Genomic DNA, 23,929 nt, shown 5'->3' on the forward strand with positions numbered 1-23,929 from the left:
CTACGTATTCATTCATAATGTAATAGAGCAAGTTTTGTTTTTCATAATAAAAGCACTTCTTTAATCTGTCGTTAAATTTCCCTGTTTAACTGAAATGACATTTGCTCTACAGTTTGGATTTTTCCTATTATTTCTACCCAGTGGTGGATGCTTGAACATGATTTCTCATCCCTAACCCATTTCTTAGAGCGGAATTTTACATTTTTTGAAATGTCGTTTGTATTGCACGGACCATTAAGTTCCCTGCATATTTCGACTGATTTGTCGTTGCACATTTGCAAATACATATTTGTACCAGCTGCTAAAGCGGTGGTGGTATTGTTTTCACTTTGTGAGTCCGTGTGTGTGTGTGCGTGTGTGTGTGTGTGCCATCATAGGAAAAAGTGCTCCTGGGGACACCTACTGTAGCGGGAACTACCAAAAAGGCGGTTTTCAGTAATTTGGCTGATGTCCGTCTGTCTGTGGACAGATTTTGTCCCCTTGATAGCGTCTACGGTGAGAATCTTTCATAGATGGGTGTGGTCTGACCCATGAGTAGGGAGTAACCATGTCATGATGTAGTAATGACCGCTGAGAATCCTGGAGGTAATGTAGTAATAACCACTGAGTACACATGTAACAAGGTAGTAATGACTACTGAGTACTCACTTAATTAGAGTAACAATGTAGTAATGACTACTGAGGACTCACGTAACAAGGTAGTAATGACTACTGGGTCTGAACGTCAACACGTTGATCCCATCACACGATGGTCTCTAGTTAAAAGTGGCTGATCGACAGCTAGCTTTATTTTGAAAGGGAGCCCGGATGTTTCCCCCTTACGTGTAGTTGCCGGTGAATCTGAGGAGGCGGAGTCTGTGGAGGTCTGAGGAGGTCTGCGGGGTCTTGAGGGTCCAAACGTCTGTGCAGATCTAGAGGTGCAGAGGATTGAGAGGGTCTGCCGGTTTTCGAGTTTCTGATGTCCGGAAGTTTTTAGAGTCCGGAAGTTTCTTCTAGTCTTAGAAGAAACCTAGTTCTTCTTCTCCTTGTTTATTCTAGTTGTTTTTGGAGCATCGGAGATCAGCAGCATGTTGGGGCTTCAGCTCGCGGTGCTGCTCGGTGAGTTTCTGCTGAAAATAAACTTTATTTTATTTATTTAAACTTTTTCAGTCAATTAAAGAGTTTGATTTTTTCTGCTTGTTTGTTTTAAGTGAAACAAAGAAACCGTTTGAATCTTGTGAATCTGATCTCTGATCAGCTCTGATTTCAGTTGGAGAGGGTTAAAAAACTCGACTGAAAATCTGATCAGATTTCTCTTCACTTTTCTGTTTTTAAACTCTATTTTACTTTTAAGTAACAACGCGATTAATAATCTACATTTCTCTGGAAGTTTTAAGAAAAACAGATCAGGGTTGGTTTTAGATTTTAGATTTTCTGGAATAAATAAAACGACCTGTAACACAAACTGACTTTGTGTTAAACTCGTGACTTTAATGTCCTCGTTCAAGGGTTTATCAATTAAGATGAGTTAAACTGTTTGGATTAGAGCTAAATGGGTTGGAGACCAACAGAAAAGTAATCTGTAACCATGTTTATAATCAATTAATCATTTCAGTCATTTATTAATCAAACTCTAATCCTCTGTCCAGTTTCTCCAGGGTCAGTTTTTCAGTTTTCTCTGTTTTCTTTCTCATTAAACTGACTCTCTTTGTGTTTTGGACAAAACATAAAGATAAAATTTAGGTGGACATTTTTCCACTGTTTTATGATGTTTTGTGGACTAAACGATTAATCAGTTCATTCAGAAAATAGTAGATTAATCAATAATGAAAATAATCATTAGTGGCAGATTCAATCTTAATCATGAAGCCGAGAGAAAATATTGAATATCAATTCTGCTGGTTTTTACACAAACATACACATTTCTTTATAATAAATCAGGAAATCTAAACTCATAAGAAAAGACGAAAATTCCTAAAATGAAATGAAAAAGAAAAACATTTAAAAAAAAAACAGATCAAAAGAAAAATCGACATTAAAAAGAACAGAGAGGGTTAAAGCCTTAATCTCAAATGAACTGTTTATTGAGTTTTGATTTCATCAAGAGAAAACTTAATCAAAGATCAAAGAGCAGCAGTAAATCTGATATGAGATCAGATGAGTGAATACACAAGTTCAGACGATAGCTAAATCACCGTACTAAATCTGATCACAGATCAGTGTTCTGTCCGTTAAGTCACGTTAATGTTGACACGGACTGTTTCTGTCTGCTGTAGTAATAAACATGACCACTGTGTAACCTGAACGTTCCAGGTTTGATTCCAGAATCTTTAAAAACACAGATTTTATCTAGAGATTATTTTCTTTATGATCTGATTAATCACTGGTTTTATAAAATGTCAGAAAATTAAGAACATTTTTTCAAATAAATAAACCTTCATTTCCTAAACCCCAGTGTGGCTTGTTCAAATGTTTTGTTTTGTCTGACCAAGAGTCCAAAGATTTTCAGTTTACTGTGATGTGTAATCTTACATTTAATAAAATATTTAATCTAAAATTGAATCCAGTATTTAATAATATGTTTGAATTAACAGTTAATCTAATATTTAATCAGATGATATTTAATCTCACATTTAATTTAATATTTAACCAGATTATATTTAATCAGATTATTTTAAATTTGATATTTAATCAGATAATATTTAATGTTATATTATGGTTATTGAACTCTCTGTCAGTGTGATGAATCTCAGCAGCTTCATGTTTGTAACATCTGACTGATTTTTGTATAAAATTTTGATGTTAGACTAATTTGTGAAGAAGAAATAAAATATAAGAAATTTTATATTAAAGTCAGATTATATCAAATCTGAAGTACATCAAAGAAAATCAGAAAAGAGGCGGATGCATGTCGAACATGTAATCAAGAAAACATCCTTTATAAATTAATAGAAGTTATAATCTGAGAAATGTTCTGTTTAAACAGCTCAACGTGTTTTTAGATTCAACCAAGGAGAAGAGAGCGAGTATTCCTCATTAAAACCTTAGATGAAGAACTGAACACTCTTCTTCGTTGGTGCCATTATTTACACTGACCTGTCAATCAACCAGCGGTCAGAGCGTCAAAGCCTGATTTCACTGTTAACAAAAAACAATCTGTCGTCTGACTCTGAGAGTTTTTTTTCAGACTTTTCAGTTCTGGTTCAGTCAGTTAGGCTTTCACAATAAGAAGCTCTGCTCTCAGCTCTGCAGGTGCGTACCTGTGCTCAAGAGGGGGGGACCTTGGTGAGCGGTGACCTGGATGATGTTAGCCTTCCCGAGCTCAGTGACGTCTGCACTGAGGGCAGCTGTTACCCTGCAACAGGAGACCTACTGATTGGCCGAGCCCACCAGCTGTCGTCCACCTCCACCTGTGGTCTGAACCGACCTGAACCGTTCTGCATTGTCAGCCACTTGCAGGTAAAATTAACACATGAACAATCATCTGCAGGTGCATTTAACACATGATTGATAGAAATACAATACAATACAATACAATATACAGGTAAACATATACCTGTACAACATTAAATACAGGTATATGAACATAGAAGGTACAGGTTGAGTTGATACCTGAGTTAAGACTCACTCATTCTCTGTGGTGAAATAAATCCATGTGAATTTTCCCTGTTGAGTTTAACTTTAGTGAACTGTGAACAGTCCGGACAGAGTGAGCACTTAGTCCAACATTGAGGATACTATCATGGCTTATTATCTGAGTTTCTCCATCCAGTTTCGTCAAAGCTGCTCTGTCAGGGTACAAACTGCACACTGTTACATGGAGTTACATATTTTAAAGATTTATCAGCTTCATTTCACAGTCAGAACTGATTTATCAGCTTCAGAACAGATTCATGTTGAACGTTCAGGTTAACATTTTTAAAAAAGCTTTACAGATGAAAACAGTCGAAGACAGCAAACACATTATTTATTATTTTTATAAAAACATCAGATTGAAGTTTAATCAGAGTGAGAAATATTAAATTTAAATCTTTGGTTTTCTGTTTTCTGAGGAAACAACCATGAGATTTTAACTCCACACACACAGAAATGGTTTAAGGTTACGGTAAGGTTAGTTTTAGGTTAAGTTTAGGTTAAGAGTTAGGTTTAGGCAAACATGGTCATGGTTAGGTTACTGGCTAAGCAAATGAATGGAAGTCAATGTAGTGTCCTCTTAAATTATGGCAATACAACTGTGTGTGTTTGAGTCTGCAGTGTATCCTGTGTAAACTGACCTCCCTATAAGGAAACACTGAGCTCTACCAGCAGCCAGATGTTTGTCCAGATGTTCCTGTGGAGAAAACACAGACCACTTTGAAGGAGAACGGTCACAGTGAAGCTGTCTAGTCAGATACTAAATAAATTGAGCGTGCTCAGTGTGAAGCTTTTTCTGTAAACATCAGGTATTGAGTGTCAATGTCACATCATCACCACAATTCAGACTGATCACTGATCATTTTATTGCTGTCACTGGTTTCTTCTCTGTGAGCATGGAAACTGTCTGCAGACCAGTAAGTGTTCATTTCAGTGTCTCAGTCGTTGTTGTGACGAACTCAGATCCACACACCGATACACATCAAAGAGTTTCTGCGGGTCTGAAAGAAGAACACTGAACTCAGTTTTCCTCTAAAAAGTCATGTCTTTTCACAGTGAGTCAACTCTCACAGTTACACAAAAGTATGACAATATCACACACAACAGGAAAAAAACATCATGCATAATATATAGCAGTAAAAATACAACACGTAGAAACACAGAAACAACACCCCACTTAACAACCAGTGTGTATAGTACTGAAGTTCTAGTGCGTCAATTCTCCCATAACAACAAAGACTACACAGAACATGTGTTAAGATAAGTAATCCAAAGTCTCTGTTGAGTCGATTCAGTAAAGTTTGAGACTACATCCATGATTCTGATCGTTGATCCTTCTCAATATACAATTGCACGTGGGATTAAGTTTATTCCAGTTTTGTTAAAAACTAAAATAAAATGCATGTCCTGTAGAATAGCTACATGTATCAACACTGGAAGCTAAATTTTTATACTAAATACATGGGGTCTTTTTTGCTTTAATAAGTAATGAATACTGTAATGAGAATTACCTGTATGGTAACAATAGATAGTAATCCACAGTGAAGGAAATACAAAATGTAGGTATAGTACAGTAGGATAAATAAAAGATAGATAAAACCATTGTCTGAATTTTCTGCTTCACTATCAAACATTTCAGACATCTTTTTATTACAGAAACACAATCGTAGTCACCATCTTATCTGTTTGTTTTATCCAGGAGCATCTTCAGCCTGATTAAATGGCACTTCATGTATGTTAACTGAAGATTTTAACAGAAACTCAAATAAACTCAAATCATTTTTATTTGGTTAATCTATTTGTCCTTTTTCTTCTGCTTATCTGGGTCCCCGTCGCATTAAATCAATTTACAACATTAGACATTTTTGTTAAAAACTGCTGGGAAATACTGAAAAAATGTGATTATAGTAAAAAATAATTTGAATCCATGTCATCATCTAGTTTTCCATCATCCTTTCATTCTTTTGCCCTTATGATGGTGAAACAGATATTAAATTTCATTCTATGTGATTTTAAGAAGATCTTAAAAAGTTGTAAATTTAACTGATTTAATCCAACATGTTTCTGTGAAGAGTGACTGATAGAAAGAACAAGAGTCTATTAAAACAAGTTAATTGCTGAAAGAACAGATCATATTAAAAGACAAATTAAATCTATAATTAATCTGAAAGGCCCTATAGTCACTCAGACTGTTCTACTAATAATTTAATTTATTTTTTCTTGAATGTGCTAAACTTGAAACAGAGAAAGAAGAACATATTTTTCTTTGATAAAACAAGTCTCTATACTCTTTATTTCCATCACAGTTAATTTTATACTGCAGTTATTCTGATGCAAAAGTAGATTTATAAACAAATACATTTATAAAAAAAGGTAACAGACATGATGCAGCGACTTGACTGTAAAATTTGTTTTAAATTGAATTAAACTGAATTGACATTCAGGAGGCAGCTGTAAATTTAAGATTTTGTTGTTATAAATTTAACACTTATTAAAGGTGAATGTGTACGATTTCATTGACATTTCTGAGATCAACGTATCCTGAGAAGAATAATATCAGATGTAAAAATTCTGACGGTGAATAAAGTGAAAAGTCGAGTGTTTAAAGGGTTAAACTTTCAGCTGAACAAAGTTTTGGATGTTTGATTTTATATTTGTTTACAACAGGAAATTAATCACAGATCAGCTGATTGTTTTTTTTTTACACATTCCATTCAGAGTTAAAATAATCTGTGGTCAGAAAGTTTCCTCTTAACTCCACTGACCAACAGCAGAGAGGAATCTGAGGAATTCATCTTGCCATTAACCCTTTACTGCCCCACTCTCTCCTGTCTGTCTCCATGTCTCTCTACCTTTATCTCTGTCTGATTAACCAGGAAGAGAAGAAGTGTTTTGTGTGCAACTCGGCGGCACCCTATGACGAGTTGACCAATCAGACGAGCAGCCATCGCATTGAGAATGTTGTAACAACATTCGCTCCGAACAGACTGAAGACATGGTGGCAGTCCGAGAACGGTGAGAAACAAAACAAAGGGGTCAGAGTTCAGGGATCAGCGAGGTCAGAGGTCTAAGATGAACTCCTCCTCAGACTTCAGTCAGTCAGACATGTTGTTACAGGTTTAACCTCTGGACTCAAAGCTGATTTAATTGATTACATATCAACTGATTGTAACTTTATTAAACCAGGGAGGTGTCTGGTCATGGTCTTCTTTAGGTTAAATAGTTCCAGAATATGAATTGAAGAGCTAAAAGCCTTGATTGTGTTTCCATCTCATCTGAAGAAGTGAGAAGGTCTGACAGATTAATCAGATTAATGGTCTGATGTTAGTCTGAATAACTGGAGGTTCTCCCAGTGTTTCCCCCTAGAATTTTTTTCACGCCTGATGGTATGCTTTGAAAAATAATACAAATTGGCACAGATGGCACAGCAGGCAGTCTGCAATTTATATTTGCATTGAAATTTTTTGTTTGCTCTGTATTTTCTAGATTTAAAACAAAATGATTGCAAGGAGAAATTACAAACTGGAATTTACTGTGGGTAGTCTGGTATAACCACGTTATATTTGGTGTTCTTCGACCACTCTGGGTCCAAGCCAGATGTTTGATGTTTATTTTATTTTTTTTCGGACTGGCGACAACGATGGTCATGCTTGTGCCAACTTTACTCAGGCTCACTGTTAGATAACTTCCATCCCATACACTCACGCTCTTGATCTGCAGCAATTAAAAGAGACTCTGAAAACAGTGTTACTCGCGTCACGTCAAGAGTTTCTCAGGCAATGACACTGAGGTTGACTTGCGTTTCGGAATAGCGCCGCACAGATGCTCCCAAATGCAAATGATTATTGATTTCTGAATTAATTCATATTTGGCATTATTTTAAAAAAACATTTTTTTTGGCCTGGTCTGGGTACAATGGTACAGGCCTGACGGCCTGCCAGGCCCATACGAGTGTAGTGGAAGCACTGTTCTCCTTCTCTGTCAACACTGCAGCATTAAACATAACAACAATGCAACTATTAGAAAATATGGTTAATTTCTGTCCTTTGTTATCTCATCAGCACTCCTTCTGTTTAACTCAGAGATGTTCATGTTCACCCCCCCCTCCGGGTAACTTAATTGACTCCATTTAAATGACTGAGAGGCAGTGCTTTTATTTCAGGAAGAGAAGAAGTCTGAGTTGAACTCTGAACACAGCCTGGAGCCTTCTTTTCACCATGATTACTGGTTCTCAAGCTGTGGGGCAGGGCCCTCCTGGAAGCTTTAGAGTCATTAGTGGTGGGTCGGGGTGTGTTCAACTAGAGCAACAAGTGAACCAGAGAACAAGAACATTTAGAGGACTGTTATTGATTAGTCTAACATATCGCGGCTGCTTCAACAAGGAAGGAGCCAATTAGAGTCATATAATATTTATTTAATCTAATACCACAAATCACAGATTTGCTTCAAAGGGCTCTAGATATATGGGTCCGATGTTTACTGTTTATTAATGTTAAAAACAAAAAAATGTGCATTTTTGTTGCCAGCTTCACAAATTGTTTTAAAGAAGATATGTGACAGCAGATAGTGTAGAGACAGACTGGAAAAGAGATATTCAATATGACATTCAACAAATGTCCACAGCTGGAATCAAACAGTGATTCAGGGGGGAATGTTGGGTCTCTAAATATAATCATAAAGAGTCCGGTCTAGACCTGCTCTATATGAAAAGTGCCCTGAGATAACCTATGTTATGATTTGGTGTTATATAAATAAAATTGAATTGAATTGAATTTAATCGAAATTTGCAGTTGTTTGTTATGTGCCTTAACCATTTAGCTACCAGTCATCATAAGAAAGAAAACTTTATTATCTGAAAGCTTCATGGTGATTTTGTTCCAAATCATGAATTAAAAATTCAGCAGATCCTTGCTGTGGAGTTGTACAGTTTTCAGTCTCATTTTCATTCATCCATCATATCAAACCATCCCACGGTACATACAAACAACAACAGAATCAGATGTGTGTTTCTTCAGACAATAGTGTAGTTTTTCCATCTGTCATCTGCCTAATTTGTCTGATCGGATTTTCTTACGATGTGGTGGAGACCCAGACGCGAATGAACAGAAATGACTTTTAGTTCTCAAGTTTAGTTCCTGTTTAAGTAAAGTTTAAAAAGTTTTTATACAGTAGCAGCATCTTAGAGGTTTGGAGGTTTTTTCACTCACTTTAGTGCAGTCAGAATTTGATCATTACAGGAACTGCATCTGAAAACACTTTAACTGACGCATTAGGCTGATGTGTACCACACTGCTTATGTTGATGTGAAGTCCAAACACTGCATTTGATCTATAGGTTACTGATCGTGTACTGGTTGTTCTGCCTGCAGGTCTGGAGAACATTACCATCCAGCTAAACCTGGAGGCTGAGTTTCACTTTACACACCTCATCATGACCTTCAAGGTAGGTTCTACACAGGTACACACAGCACAGCTGTCACACACTGATAGCTCCAACCAACTTGCATGAGTTTAAAGGGACAGTCCAGCAAAGAGTATATTTTCAATACATAACCTGTTCCAAAGGATCTGTTGGTCAGTTTTCTTTGCAAAAGCAGTTAAAAAGTAAAATCCTGTCCTGTCATACATTAGTGTTACTGTGAGTTTACCAGTGGGCTGTCAAGGGAATGATGAAGGATTGTTTACTTCCGCTTACAACTCTGATTGATTTTATATCAGCCATGCTCAACATCTGATCACTGAACTACTCAATCTGCAGACAGGTAACCAAACTCTCAGAAATTCATCTGAAATCATTGATTGTTTAATGAATTATTAAGCAAGGTCACCGTTCCCTAAAACTGAACGTCAAACGACAGCGGATCTGATGAAAATTAAGCTCAAATCAGTCTACCAGTTTTTCACTTCTGTAAGCATTCTGCTGTCTGCCGGACTGGCTCGACAGGAAAATCAGACTTACAAGAAAATTAAAGATATATCAGAGTTTAACCTGCAGGGACACAATAATAATAATACTTATAATAATAATGTTGTTATCATTATTATAAGTATTTAAGACACACAGTGAACTGTAGGAACAGGCAGTTTAAAGGATCTTTACTTAATACATGAATAACACTGTTCACACTTTCTTTACACGTTCTTTGTTGATGATTCTCAGTGGAATCATCAGAACATCTCATTATATTTAGTTTAACTATGTTTTTTCTCATACGGTTTTCTCTCCTAAGACGTTTCGTCCTGCTGCGATGGTGATCGAGCGGTCAGCTGACTTCGGGAAGACGTGGCAGGTTTATCGTTATTTTGCCTACGACTGTGAGACGTCCTTCCCCTACATTTCCCAGGGTCCAATGCAGAAGGTCGATGATGTCATCTGTGACTCGCGTTACTCAGACATCGAGCCATCCACTGAGGGAGAGGTACTGCAGAATTCTAACACTCCGATCGCAGTACACAATAATCCTAGTACTACAACTCTGAGGGTTTAACTTCTGACAGGTGGTGTGACAACCAATAGGTTAAAGAGGAAGTTAGGTCATAGCTCACCTGATGAGATGGCACTGTGATGTCACCATGATGTCAGGTGTGACTTTCGTTACTCAAACATCAAGCCAGTCACTGAGGGAAAAGTACTGCAGTACTCTAATACTCCTATTGCAGTACTCCGAGGTTTTACTCTGACAGGTAGTTTGGTGGGTTAAAGTGGAAATGATGTAATAACTCGGCTGATGAAACAGCACTGTTATGTCATCATGATGTCGTCTTTTATGTTTTTTATAAAAGTAAATAATTTGGTGAAATGTCCCTTCTTTCCAGGTGATTTTCAGAGTTCTGGACCCGGCGTTCAGGATCAACGACCCCTACAGCCCCAGAATCCAGAGTAAGTCTCCTCCCACCAGTAACTATATGATCTGCCAGAGTTAGTGATCAGTTATGTATCTGCTATTAATCAGTTCTTGACATGTTATTGATCATTTATTGACCTGTTGTTTTTGATTACTTTGTTCAGACATGTTGAAAATCACCAACCTGCGGGTGAGGTTCACCAAACTGCACACGCTTGGAGACAATCTGCTGGACTCTCGAATGGAGATCAAAGAGAAGTATTACTACGCCATCTACGACATGGTGGTGCGAGGAAACTGCTTCTGCTATGGACACGCCTCTGAGTGTGCCCCCATCCAGGGAGCTGGACAGAAAAGGGAGGGTATGGTGAGTCCTGGGGTGGGGGTCAGTGGTGGTTCATCCCATAGGAAACAGTCTTTGTCTCAGTGATGCGTCAGCAGCTCAGACTGAATGGTTGTTTAACCACAGGATGTTAATGAGTTGCAGGTGATTATTGAAATGGCAACTGTTAGTTTTCTCTATGGTTTCTCCTGTTTTCATTTATTTTTTAATGGTTATGACAGTTTATGTGTTTTGTGTAAATACAGGTTCACGGACGAAGGATGTGAATATTGATTATTGATTATTTTTGTGTGTATATAAAGGTTTCTGTGTTTTATTGTAACCGCAGGTTCATGGTCACTGCATGTGTAACCATAACACTAAAGGTCTGAACTGTGAACAGTGTCAGGATTTCTACCACGACCTTCCCTGGAGACCAGCCGAGGGACGCAACACCAACGCCTGCAAGAGTGAGTACATACTGGTTTATACTGGTCAATATTTATCTTTACTGGTCTTTACCAGTTCCTTCTCGTCTCTACTGGCCTCTCCTGCTGTCTGCTGCTTTCTGTTGGATGATGACCAGTGCAAACCCAGTGCTTACTGGTTTCTGGTGGACTGGGACTAGGTCAAACTTTTGATAGCAATACTAAACTTATACGTTAAGTGCTGTTTGTGTTTCTGAACTGACACTGAAACAGTTGAGAAATAAAATCAAATGTCTGTTATTTAAAATCTGTCCTGACAACAAAGTCAAATCACTCCCTTCATGTCCTGTTTCAGTCTGTATTTATAAATTCATATTGATCGATGATCAATCATCGTGACTTCAGTGTGAAACAGCCGCTGCAGGTAAAAACAGCTGTCAGATAACAGTTGAACCGTACCTGAAATCTATCGACTCGGAACTCTTTTTTTTTTCTTTTTCCCAGTGTCAGTCTGTCTGACTGAATCTCCCCTCTTATTCTTCTGTGATGTCTGTAGAGTGTAACTGTAACCAGCATTCGGACTCATGTCACTTCGACATGGCCGTGTTCGTGGCTTCAGGAAATGTCAGTGGAGGTGTTTGTGATGACTGTCAACACAACACAGCCGGACACAAATGTGAGCAGTGTAAACCGTTTTACTACCAACATCCAGAGAGAGATGTCAGAGACCCCAACATCTGCCAACGTGAGTCCACACGGTCTGATCTGTGAATTGTTTAATATAAAACACTGAGAGCTGTATAAACCCAATCAACACTGTGATTGTTTAAAAACTAAAGTGACCAGCTATTTTAGGCAATTACTGTGTCTGTGTGTCGAAATGGTTTGAATACATTGCTTTAATCTGTGAAAGGGGTGTGTTTGAGGTAAAACAGGGTGTTAAGTTCGAGCTGAAAGCCACAGACGGTAAGTCAGAAAGCACTGAGAGACAGAGGAACACATTGTTGGTTTTAGTCCAGCAGACTGATCCTTTAAACTGTAACACGCCCTGAAGGCAGCTGAACAAGAATTAAAACCTGCATTAACACATTTTTCTTTGTGTCACATTTATGTCCTCCCTGCTTAATTAAACATGGAGGTTTTTTTCCTGATGATTCAGAAAACACTTGGGCTCTGATCACACCTGTACACTGTAAAACATGCTTTTTTTTTTAACACATTATTGACTTAAACAAGTGAAAAACTTCACTTCCTCTGTAAACTTTTGTAGTTTCCAACATAAACAAAACAGTTTAAATAATTTGAATCTTGTCTTCAGATCAGTGAGGTGATCTGAATTATTCTGCTTTATTTCAACATGTCAACAATTAAAACAAACTTAAATGAAACACTGTAAATGAATACAGCTGAGTCCCATTTATGATGTAATTTAATTTCAAGTTCAAATAAACAATTTCACCCCAAAATCTCTCACATTTAGTAGCTGTTCTGGATGATCTGATCATCGACTGCATGATCTTCCTCAGCACATGGAGTTTCTCAGTTTTCATGTACCTTTTAAATGTTCAAACTTCTATTTTCTTCTGAACACTTTAAGGATTTCTAGTATATGTTTGCTTTAAAGTTAAAATAAAAGTTCTTTCTTGACTAAAGCAACACATCTTCTGATCATGTTAAATGATCAAAAGCTCCAGAACAGATAGATAGATTTTGAGGTGAAATTACTTTGTCAGAAGAGTTATAACATAAACCTGAAAAAAATTTAAAGGCTGAATATTTGACAAGATAGTTGAGAGAAGATAATTGACTATGAGACTAAACATTAATATTTTTTACAGTGTAGTTGTGACCATAGCTCTAATCAAACTGAAGAATTTACTTCAGATCTCTGTGTGTGTGTGTGTGTGTGTGTGTGTGTGCCTGTGCGCGTGTGTTTGTGATGAGGATTTATGGTTTCATTCAGGCCGGAAATTCCTTCACAAAAGATCAAGTCAAGTCAACTTTACTCACACAGCCCAAAATCACAATTCACACATTTCCCTCAAAGGGTTCTTACAATTTGTACAACATACAGCACCTTCTATTATTACAGCCTCATGTCCATGTAGGACCCATTTAAACCTCTTTGTTTACAGACACACTGCATGGGATTGTGGGTAAACCTGGGTATCCTGAACATGACTGAATCTGAACTTGATGCTATATTAATATAAATCTGAAGTTTGCCTGACAGCAGTGCTCATCTGACCTGCTGGTGGTGCTATAAGAGGTCACCGAGCATCACCAGGTTCATGATGAAAGAAACATGAAGATTCACAGTGAATTTAATATTTTTATGTCCAGGAGATCTTCAGAGATCTGCCTCTGGGTCAGAGTGTTGGACAGACAGACAAACATTAACACAGTTAGACTAATCTGTCTCTAGACAGGTAGATTATTAAAAATATCATGCTGATCAGACTGAATTTTGTCCTCTTTGTGTCTCTGTAGCCTGTAATTGTGACCCTCTGGGCTCTCTGAATGGAGGAATATGTGACCGGATGACAGACGTTCGAGCTGGTCTAATTGCCGGCCAATGTCGCTGTAAAGTCAATGTGGAGGGAGAACGCTGCGAGCTCTGCAAACAGGCACATTACGGACTGAGTGACGAGCCCGAAGGCTGTAAAGGTAAGAAATTATGTATAACACCGTAACAAAATACAGAACACCTGCACAACAGGATACAACACATGCAAAAAACAAGATATATAACATCAGTAGAGCAATTTTCAAAACAAGATACATAACAATATACAAACAGGTGCATTATGGGCTGAGTGAAGTACAAAATAATGCATGACACCCACACAGAAATACTCATCTACACAGAAACATTCACACACAAAACACCTGCATGACAGGAAGCATAACACAGTTACAGACACACAGTAAGAGTGACAGATATTGAAAAACCCTACACCATATGTAGGATTATTGTTATTGTGTGTATTACTGTGTATTATTATTACTGTGTATTGTTACTGTGTATTATTATTATTAGTATTACTGGGTTTTCATGTGTATATAATTATTACTGTGTATTGTTACTGTGTATTATTATTATGACTGTGTATTACTACTGTGTATATTATTATTACTGTGTATTGTTACTGAGTGTATTACCTGTTTCAGCGTGTGCCTGCAGCCCTGTGGGAACAATTCCTGGAGGAAATCCCTGTGACAGTGAAACAGGAAGTTGTTTCTGTAAACGTCTTGTGACTGGACGAGATTGTGACCAGTGTGTGGTAAGCAAATACATTTACTGATGTTACACAGTGTGGATACAACAATGAAAAAGAAAAAAAAGTTCAACCAGTCCTGAATGTGAATTTGGTCAGACTGGAATAGACAAACAGAGAACCAGCAGCAGAAAGAAAACGTCATGTACTGATGTTTTCATAAAAGACTTTGATTGAGGTACAATATAGGCATAGCTAGCAGTAAAAGGTGTTATGAATCAAAAATAATAATCTGTGTGGTTGGCTCCCTGCTGATAACATGAACAGATGTTTTCTGATGTTTGTCAATATTATTATTACACCTAAAACATATCTGACAGATTTAGTGACTTAAAGGAGCTATTTGTAAGTTTTCTGTGCCGCTGAATGTGATTTCTTCCCGGGAGCGGGTGGTGGTGATGGTCACTTACCAAGAGCTTCAGCCATCGTTGCCTTTATAAGACAAGAGGTTATAATACGTCCTGTGAGCAGAGCTACTTATTCAGGGCAGCCTGGATCTTACAGGGACTACTACTGCTACTACTGCTAACTTCAGTAGAAGAAAAGAAGTGATAGAAACAAGAACTGGCGTTGCTTTCCACCGCTGGAGACAGTTCTTGGCGAGTAAAGGGAGGAGGTTTGGTAACGAACGTTCCGTTTATACTGGTAAGTACAACTGTTAATGCTAATGTTGGCCAGGTAGCAATAGCAAAACTTACAAACAGCTCCTTTAACACTGACTTGAACTTTACGTTCTCATATGTTTGATGTCTAATATCCATATAAGATTACAGAAAGCAGGTTTCTGCTTACATGATGTCTAATAAATCAGCTTACTGCAGAGAGATAACTGTAATAAATTTACTGAGGACACTAGAAAACCTGTAACTCTGAAATTGTGGCAGCTCACATCTGTGTGTTTGGGTGTGAAGGAGATGAAAGTCTGGAAGACTTCCTCTGACAGATTTAAATCAGGTTTTTAAGGACAGAAATAAAGTGGGAGGTCAGAAAATTACTTAATGACATGTCTCTAACCTCTACTCTGTGTGTACGTGTATTGTCAGTCTGAACACTGGGGTCTCAGTAATGATATGGACGGCTGCAGACCATGTGACTGTGATCTAGGAGGAGCTGTCAACAACCAGTGAGTTTATGTCCAAATCACTGCTAACAGCTAACTGAAAGCAAACTGCTTTCTCTCCAACATCTCTGAGTCTTTGTGTTTCTTTGTCCTGACTCCATGAATGGTTCAGATATGTTGATAGAATGGGGGGACGCTTGATATTGTTTTAAACATAAAGGTAACTTTTCACATTTTCAGGGACAGAAATAGTTGTGCAAAGAGAGAGTTTTAACCAGCTTCTGGTAATTTTTTTTTTTTTTTTTTTTTTGCTGCAACATGACAACCAATCAAGGAGCTTGAAGTACAAATAAGAGGAAGATAAACATGAGATAATATGATTTAGATATCATACCACAACTACACACAATGCAGAATTAGATGTGTGTGTGAAGCAGACAAAGGCTTTAACAGCTAACTGCGAACAAACAGTTAACAACTGTTTAAAGGGTTTTAAACTGAAACTTTTACCTCTTCATCTTTACTGGGTTCCTGGCAGGAATTCATGCTTGAAAACTGTATGTGTAACAAAATAATCTACATTTAAAGGTCCTCTTACTAAAAATTCATTAGATGCAGTTTAAATCTTCACTCTCTGTCTGTCAGTCATTCTGTTTTCTAATTCTCGTCATCCTAGTTAGTTTCCCTTTCCCTCTTTTTGATTTTCTTCAGTTTTCTGGATATTTTTCCTTCCTGCTATTTGCTCTGTTTGAGTTTTTCTTTTTGTCTTCATTTGTTCTGACATGTTTCAACTTCCTCTCTTCTTGTAGTTGTGATCAGGTGAGTGGTCAATGCATCTGCAGAGATCACATGTTCGGTCGACGCTGCGATCAGGTCGAGTCTGGATTCTACTTCATCGCTCTGGATCACTACACCTACGAGGCTGAGGATGCCAAATTTGGACCAGTGAGTCACTTTTTAACCTTTAACCTCAGACCTTTGATCACCTGGAAGACAAATTACTCATGTTAAGTCGAAACTTTGGAGATACTAAACCAAAATTTAGATGTTTAAAGTAAAAATTATGAAACTAAAAATTGAGAAATTATCGTATACTGAGTCATATTTATTATATAAGTAAAAATTTGATTATTTTCAGATGGTTTGGCAGCTTTTTAAACTAGAAGCCAATCTTCTGTCAGTATTGTAGGGGATGTTCCACACTTATTGTCATTACACATTCTACATTATCCACAAGGCCAAATTATACAACAACATGGTGTTGTATAAACATTTCTGTGCTGACAACCACTTGTATATATATCTCTCAGGTCTCATTTAACAGGCTGCTTGAAGAGTGTCACAGCTTGGGTGAGATTATAATTTGTCAGGATAAATTAAAAAAAAAAAAGAGACTTAATTTGAAATTAAAACTCAAACTCGAGGCTCAAGATTGCATTTGGCCGTTTTCTAAATATAGTAAAGTCAGACTGTATCTTACTGTTTCTGATGCAAAGAAATGTATCCTTGCTTTGACTTAATTTCGTGTGGCTTATTTTAATGCTCAAGAAATAAGTGAACAGACTTCCGCTACAGGAGTCTAATACAAACCACCTATTTTAGCATTTTTATATTAGATCAGTAAGCTTTGTTCAATAAGCTGCTTTCAATTTCGGTTCAAATCAGATCTTTATGTTAGACTTAAGACTGTTGCTAAAGGTTTTAAATCAAGTTCATAGATGGTTGATAAAAGTGCCCTGTAGAAGCAGAGTAGGGATTTCTGGCACAACTTCACCTACTGAGGTTCATGCAGAAAAAAGCTTAAAGAGGTCAAATTTCTGGCACTTGTAGAATAAAGAACAACTTTTGAATAAAGTCCCACAAAGATCAATATTAGTTCCTGTGCTATTTACTGTATTTTCCAATTGAACAGTGCATTCTCCATAATTATGCTGATGAAACTGTCTTTTATTTCAGCTCTACTACAAACCAGATCATCTCCAGGCTACAGTCTGCTTGTGACCTCCAGACCCCTTTTTATTAATTTAAAGTTTGTTTACCACTCCGAAAAGATATTATGTTTGTATTTCACAGGGGCATGAAGCTTACTTACCATAAATGTTTATATATATATTTTTTAATTACTAACTTTTCATAATTTTTTTTCTTTTCCTGATGAAAATGGTTTAATAGTTTTCTTGTCTGTTTGTTCATTTGAATGATAAAAACAAAAGACTTCAACACCACATGTGAGATGGTCAGAAGTTTTTTCATCAGGTTTCATATTTTCATCTCTTTAGGGAGTGACAGTGGTGCCAAGGCCCCACCCTCATGACCGTAGTCCCACCTGGACAGGTATTGGCCTGGTCAACGTCCCAGAGGGGGCCTTCCTGGAGTTCTCTGTGGATAACATCCCTCACTCCATGGAGTACGACATCCTAATCCGCTACGAGCCTCAGGTAGGATGCTGTCAGCAAGGTGCAGCCCTGCCCACCACCAGAACTCAAACCATATTATTGGACACTGCCGTCTCTCTCAGACTGACAAACCACCAGACATGTTGTATAGTTAGATAAGACCTGCTGAACCTCGACTTAATGACCAGACATATTAACACTTTCGATCCAGTAAATCTCTCGTATCAACCACCAGAAACTGGAGATCAGTTCTCTCAGATTCAGGTAGATGAACGATCTGATTAGATCAAATTCAAAGGCAGCAGATAGATCACATACAAAGTCCAAGGTTTAGGCACCATTCACAAGTTCAAACACATAAATCTTTTCTTTGACATTTTACCAACATTTGTCTGATCTGAGAAGAAATGAGCTTCATATTAAATTAAAAATATCTTCTCTCCCAGTCTAGATGTAACCTGTTCATATGAAGCCATTTTGCACATCAATTAGATTTTCTTCTTTAAAGGTAGACGAGGTAGAGGATTTCCAATAATGAAAAATTATTCTACAAACAGTAATCACAGCTGGACAAAACCACAATCTCTTTGTATTACATCAGATTGTGCTTTGTTTAAATAAATGTACCAAAAAGCAGTTAGGTTCCTCAGTGATCATAAATCTCTGGTCAAAGCCATTTTCCCAACTAATATTTAACCCGGCCAACTGTGTCGACTGCCCAAACATATTCATCAAATGTCAAATGTCTATGCCTTGTTTGAAGAAAGAGCTCCTGATTTCCAGAAATCAAAACTAAAAGCAGATTTTACTCATTTCCAAGTTTCATGAAAAGACCATCAACCTTCTTCCCACATCAAGGCACTAGTGAAAGAATCAATCAATCTATCAAAAGAAAGTTTTTATTAGTACTCTCTTTTTTAACTATACAGATGTCCCAGTTGTAACATATGGACTGGATCTTCGATAGACTGTCCTCAATGTTTCATCTGACATGTCTTTTAAAACAGGGCCTGGAAAATCATTGGCAACAGATTATATAAAGATTTCACGCATGGAAAAAAATAGAGAATGATACAATATAAACAGACAGAAAAACGGTAAGGACGGCATACAAATCTTACTATATACACATGTAAAATATCAAAAACCGACCACACATAAAAGGGGAAACAAAAGCAAACATATGATAATAGTATTAATAATGGTGTTAGTAGTGATGGTGATATAATAAAGATAATAATAAAAATGATAATAATAATAATAAGATGGTTTTATAAGTATGAGTGGCACAGTGGTGCAGTGGTTAGCACTGTCACCTAACAGCAAGAAAGTTCTGGGTTCAAACCTGCCTGCCAGCTGGCCAGGGCCTTTCTCTATGGAGTTTGCATGTTTCTCCTCGTGTCTGCATTGGTTTCCTCCGTGTACCCCCTTAGGTTAATTGGTCAATCTAAATTGCCAGTAGGTGAGAATGTGAGCATGAATGGCTGTTTGTCTCTGAGGCCCTGTTCATACCTGGCATTAACATGTGCCTTGGGTGATCTGGTCATGAGTGGACAGCTCTAAGTACAGGTGTGAATGCACCCGAGACACATTGAGGATGTACACATTGAAGGACTGCCTACCCAACAGACATCCCCTGCGTAAGCAGATGCACATATTGATTCATAAACAAATACAAGTCATACAAATCATGTAAGCCAGCTTTGTCCAGCTTTGTTTGGACAGTAGCACAATATTTGTCTCTGTACACCACCACAATGGATTTGAAATGAAGCCATCAAGATGTGACAGAAGTTCTTGGCAAATTAAGCAGATGAAAGGTCTGGAGTTGATTCAATGTGCATTTGGTAGCTGTTTGTGGGAATTCTCAATATGCGATCCAAAGAGGTGTTGAGGCAAAAGAAGGAAGCTATCATTAGGCTGAAAAAAAAAAACTATCAGACATATGTCACAAACTTACGGAGTGACCAAAGCAACAATTTGGTACTTTGGTTCTTAAAAAAAAGGAATGCACTGGCAAGCTCAGCAACACCAAAAGGCATGGAAGACCACAGAAGACAACTAAAGTGGATGATCGCGAAAGTCTTTCTTTGGTAAAGAAAAAACCTCCTCATAACATCTAGCCAGATCAAGAACACTCTGGAGGAGAGATACATTTATGAATGTGGACAGATGAAACCTAGATTAACTTGTACCAGATTGATGGATTGATGGGAAGAGAGGAGTATGGAGAAGGAAAGGAACGGCTCTTGATCAGAAAGCCACCACATCATATGTCAAACATGGTGGAGGCAGTGTAATGGCATGGGCATGTATGGCTGCCAATGGAACTGGGTTGCTGGTGTTTATTGATGACATGACTGCTGATAGAAGTAGCAGGATGAATTCTGAACTGTACAGGGCTATACTATCTACTCAGATTCAGCCAAATGCTGCAACACTGATAGGACGGTGCTTCACAGTACAGATGGATAATGACCCAAAACATACTGCGGAAGCAACCCAAAAGCTTCTCGGAGCAAAGAAATGAAATATTCTTCAATGGCCAAGTCAGACACCTGACCTCAACCCAACTGAGCATGCGTCTCACTTACTGAAGACAAAACTGAGGACAGAAAGACCCACAAACAAGCAGCAACTGAAGGCGGCTGCAGTAAAAGCTTGGAGAGGCATCTCAAGGGAGGAAACTCAGCATTTGGTGGTGTCCATGAGTTTCACACTTCAGGCAGTCATTGTCTGCAAAGGATTTTCATCCAAGTTTTAAAAACAATCCTAATTTTTCTAATTATGTTGGTTTTTCCAATTACTTTTGAGTCTCTGAAAATGAGGGACTATGTATAAAAATGGCTGTAATTCCAAAACGGTTAATGTAATATTTTTGTTAAACCCCTTAAATTAAAGCTGAAAGTCTACACTTCAATCACATCTTGATGGCTTTGTTTCAAATCCATGGTGGTAATGTACAGAGGCAAAATTACAAAGATTGTGTCACTATCGAAATACATGTACCTGACTGTATATTAGGAGTATGTCAAATTTTGGTTTGCCTGGAACATGCGAAGGAATAGACGCAGCCTGTATTACTTTGATTTCTTCTTCTTTTACTTGCTGGCAGACTAGGCAAGGGAAGTGCTTTGCTGCCTCCCACCACTTAAAAAAAAAACAACAACACATTTGGTATTTGCAAATGGGAAGGATGTACATGTTTATTTGCAAATTGAGTGGGGAGATGAGATCCGATCACAAGTGGTCATACAAAATGTATGTCGAGACGCATTTTAATACCATGTGTGAACTTGTGTACTTTAAGCTGCACACTTGTGATCAGATCACCCCAGATACATGTTAATGTCAGGTATGAACAGGGCCTAAGTGTCAGCCCTTTGGTAGACTGGCAACCTGTCTAGGGTGTACCCTGCCCCTAACCCTAACCCTTACCGTAACCCCGCCTACCCCGCCCAATGCTCAGCTGGGATTGGCTCCAGCCCCCTCGCGCCCATTAAGGATAAGGCGTATAGCTAATAGATGCTTTTTACAAGTCATACATTTTTATGTGTATAAGTGTATGTACAGTGGCGTTAGAGAGTATTCAGGCACCTTCACTTCTTGCACACTTTATTGTGTTGTACATTTAATTTTAAATAGATACAGTTGCCATTTTTGTCCATCACTCTACACTCAAAAACCCATTATGACAAACTGAAAACATGTTTTTGCAAATTCATTAAAAATCAAAAAACTGAAATCTCTATTTGACAAACGTATTCAGACCCTTCTCACAGTACTTTGCAAAGCCCCTTTGGCAGCAGTTGCAGCTTCCAGTCTTCTTGGGTGAGTCTCTATAAGCTTTGCACATCTGGATTTGGGCAGTTTATGCCATTCGTCTGGACTTTGGCTGGGTCCCTCAAGGACAGTCAGAGATTTGCCCCAAAGCCAGTCTTACCTGTGTGCTTCGGGTCATTGTCATACTGAAAAGTGAACCATTGCCTGCGTCTCTGGACCCTGTACTCTGTAGCAGGTTGTCTTCAAGGACCTCTCTGTATTTGGCTACATTCATCCTTCCCTCAGTTCTGACCAGTCTCCCTGTCCGTGCTGCCGAGAAACCCCCCATAACATGATGCTGCCACCACCATGCTTTAGCCTAGGGAGGGTATTAACCAGGTAATGAGCAGTGCTTGGTGTTTGCCAGACATAGTGTTTGGAGTTTTGCCCATAGGGTTCAGTTTTTTGTCTTATCAGACCAGAGAATCTTTTTCCTCATGCACTCACAGACCTGTAAATGCTGTTTGGCAAGCTCAAAGTAGGCTGTCATATGGCTTTTACTCAAAGTAGCTTCCATCTTGCTGCTCTACCATAAAGGCCTGATTGATTGAGTGCTGCTGAGATGATCTTCCTTTTGGCAGATTATCCCATAACTGCAGAGGCTTTTCTTGCCTGGTTACTCTCATTGGCCAGATGGACAACTCTGGGAACACTCAAAGCTTTAGAAATGGTCTTACACCCTTTTCCTGATCCATGCCTCACCACAATTTTATTGTGGAGGTCTACAGAGAGTTCCTTGGACTTCATGGCTTGGATTTTGTCCTTATATACAGTTGAGTTGTGAGACCTTATATACACAGATATATACCTTCCTAAACTATGTCCAATCAGTTCAATTTACCACCGGTGGACTCCAATCAAGTTCTAGACACATGTCAAGGAAAATTAAAGCAAACAGGATGCACCGGACCGCAATGTGGAGTGCCACAGAGTTCAAATTTTTGCCAGAGATTTCATTTTTGATTTAAAAAAAAATCAGTTTTCACTTTGTCATTATTGATTATTGATGGGTAAAAATTGAAATTTTATCCATTTAAAATGAAATCCACAACACAATAAAGTGTGTAAAATCTGAAGGGGTCTGAATACCTTCTCAAGCGACTGTATATGGAATGAAGAAAGAGAAGTAAGTAAGCACATAAAAGAAAATAATAATTAAATAAAAAGTTAAAGAAAAAATGAAAGAAAGTAGAAGAAAAAACAACAATAAATAAAAAAGGGGGGCTGAGAGGTTAAAGTTTAAAGTCTGATGTGTGTGTTGATCTTGTAGCTGCCTGACCAATGGGAGGAGGTCCTGATGACAGTGATGAGGCCTGGACCAATCAGAGCAGACAGCCGCTGTGTTAACACTGTACCTGATGATGACAACCAGATGATCTCTCTTCACCCTGGCTCACGGTAACAATTATCAAAAAGTGTTTCCTAAAAAATAAGTGTAAATACGAATAATTTTCAACAGGAAATATGTTTTTAACCTGATAGCACTTGGATTAAATCAACATAATAAAGAAACCTATAGTGTATATTAGGTGTTCTTATGTTTCTGTTATATGTTCACCGTCAACGTATTTTATTAGTTTTCCTCCAGTATTGTCTCCTGACATTAAATCCTGATGAAACAGTTCTTCTGTGTGTCTACATCCTTTCAGCTCTGTGTTCAGGTTCAGAACGATGGAGTTCTTCATGGTTATTAATATTGAAAAAGTCAACGCTTACTTGGAGAACGAGAGAGGAAACCAAAACCAAAACCTCCATCTTTCCTGAATCTGAATCAAAGTGTTGTAGTACCTAAAACTTACATCAGGTGGAACTCTGTCTCCGCAGGTATGTGGTTCTTCCCAGATCGGTTTGTTTTGAATCTGGTCTGAACTACACCATCCGCCTCAGCCTACCGCTGTACTCGGCCCTCAGTGATGTCCAATCTCCATACACACTCATCGACTCGGTGAGGAAACTCTGATCTGATCTTCACAACACTGATGAAGTGATGGAAAGTAGACATGTTCACTTGAAGTTCAAATATTTTACTTCAGTAAAAGTAGTTCAGTCAGTTGGGCAGGTGGAATGGATTATTATGTAAATTTAGAATCTGTATAAACTTGATAATTTCTCTGACCTTGTCACTCCCCAAAAGGAAGCACTGAGTTCAGCACAGCAGATTGTTGGG

The 23,929-nt window shown here is 38.0% G+C and overlaps 1 protein-coding gene across 2 annotated transcripts in view; it reads left to right on the top strand.

Moving 5' to 3' along the window:
- Window positions 1–840: 840 nt before the first annotated feature.
- The window catches only part of lamb1a (laminin, beta 1a), a 45,955-nt gene continuing 22,866 nt past the window's right edge, over window positions 841–23,929 (top strand). Inside the window, exons 1-17 of one of the 2 annotated variants that reach the window (XM_040132632.1) lie at window positions 841–917; window positions 1,039–1,098; window positions 3,224–3,438; window positions 6,489–6,627; window positions 8,981–9,054; window positions 9,842–10,030; window positions 10,428–10,491; window positions 10,621–10,823; window positions 11,128–11,248; window positions 11,763–11,951; window positions 13,697–13,873; window positions 14,378–14,490; window positions 15,528–15,607; window positions 16,354–16,489; window positions 17,824–17,982; window positions 23,033–23,160; window positions 23,587–23,707. In XM_040132632.1, the coding sequence (XP_039988566.1) occupies window positions 1,068–1,098; window positions 3,224–3,438; window positions 6,489–6,627; window positions 8,981–9,054; window positions 9,842–10,030; window positions 10,428–10,491; window positions 10,621–10,823; window positions 11,128–11,248; window positions 11,763–11,951; window positions 13,697–13,873; window positions 14,378–14,490; window positions 15,528–15,607; window positions 16,354–16,489; window positions 17,824–17,982; window positions 23,033–23,160; window positions 23,587–23,707 (2,139 nt within the window). In that variant the 5' untranslated portion in view covers window positions 841–917; window positions 1,039–1,067. Of the gene's footprint in view, window positions 1,099–3,223; window positions 3,439–6,488; window positions 6,628–8,980; window positions 9,055–9,841; window positions 10,031–10,427; window positions 10,492–10,620; window positions 10,824–11,127; window positions 11,249–11,762; window positions 11,952–13,696; window positions 13,874–14,377; window positions 14,491–15,527; window positions 15,608–16,353; window positions 16,490–17,823; window positions 17,983–23,032; window positions 23,161–23,586; window positions 23,708–23,929 lie in introns of both variants that reach the window. The other variant, XM_040132631.1, reaches the window with a different exon arrangement.

This window comes from Xiphias gladius, chromosome 8, assembly GCF_016859285.1.
Source record: "Xiphias gladius isolate SHS-SW01 ecotype Sanya breed wild chromosome 8, ASM1685928v1, whole genome shotgun sequence".
Taxonomy (NCBI): Eukaryota; Metazoa; Chordata; class Actinopteri; order Istiophoriformes; family Xiphiidae; genus Xiphias; species Xiphias gladius.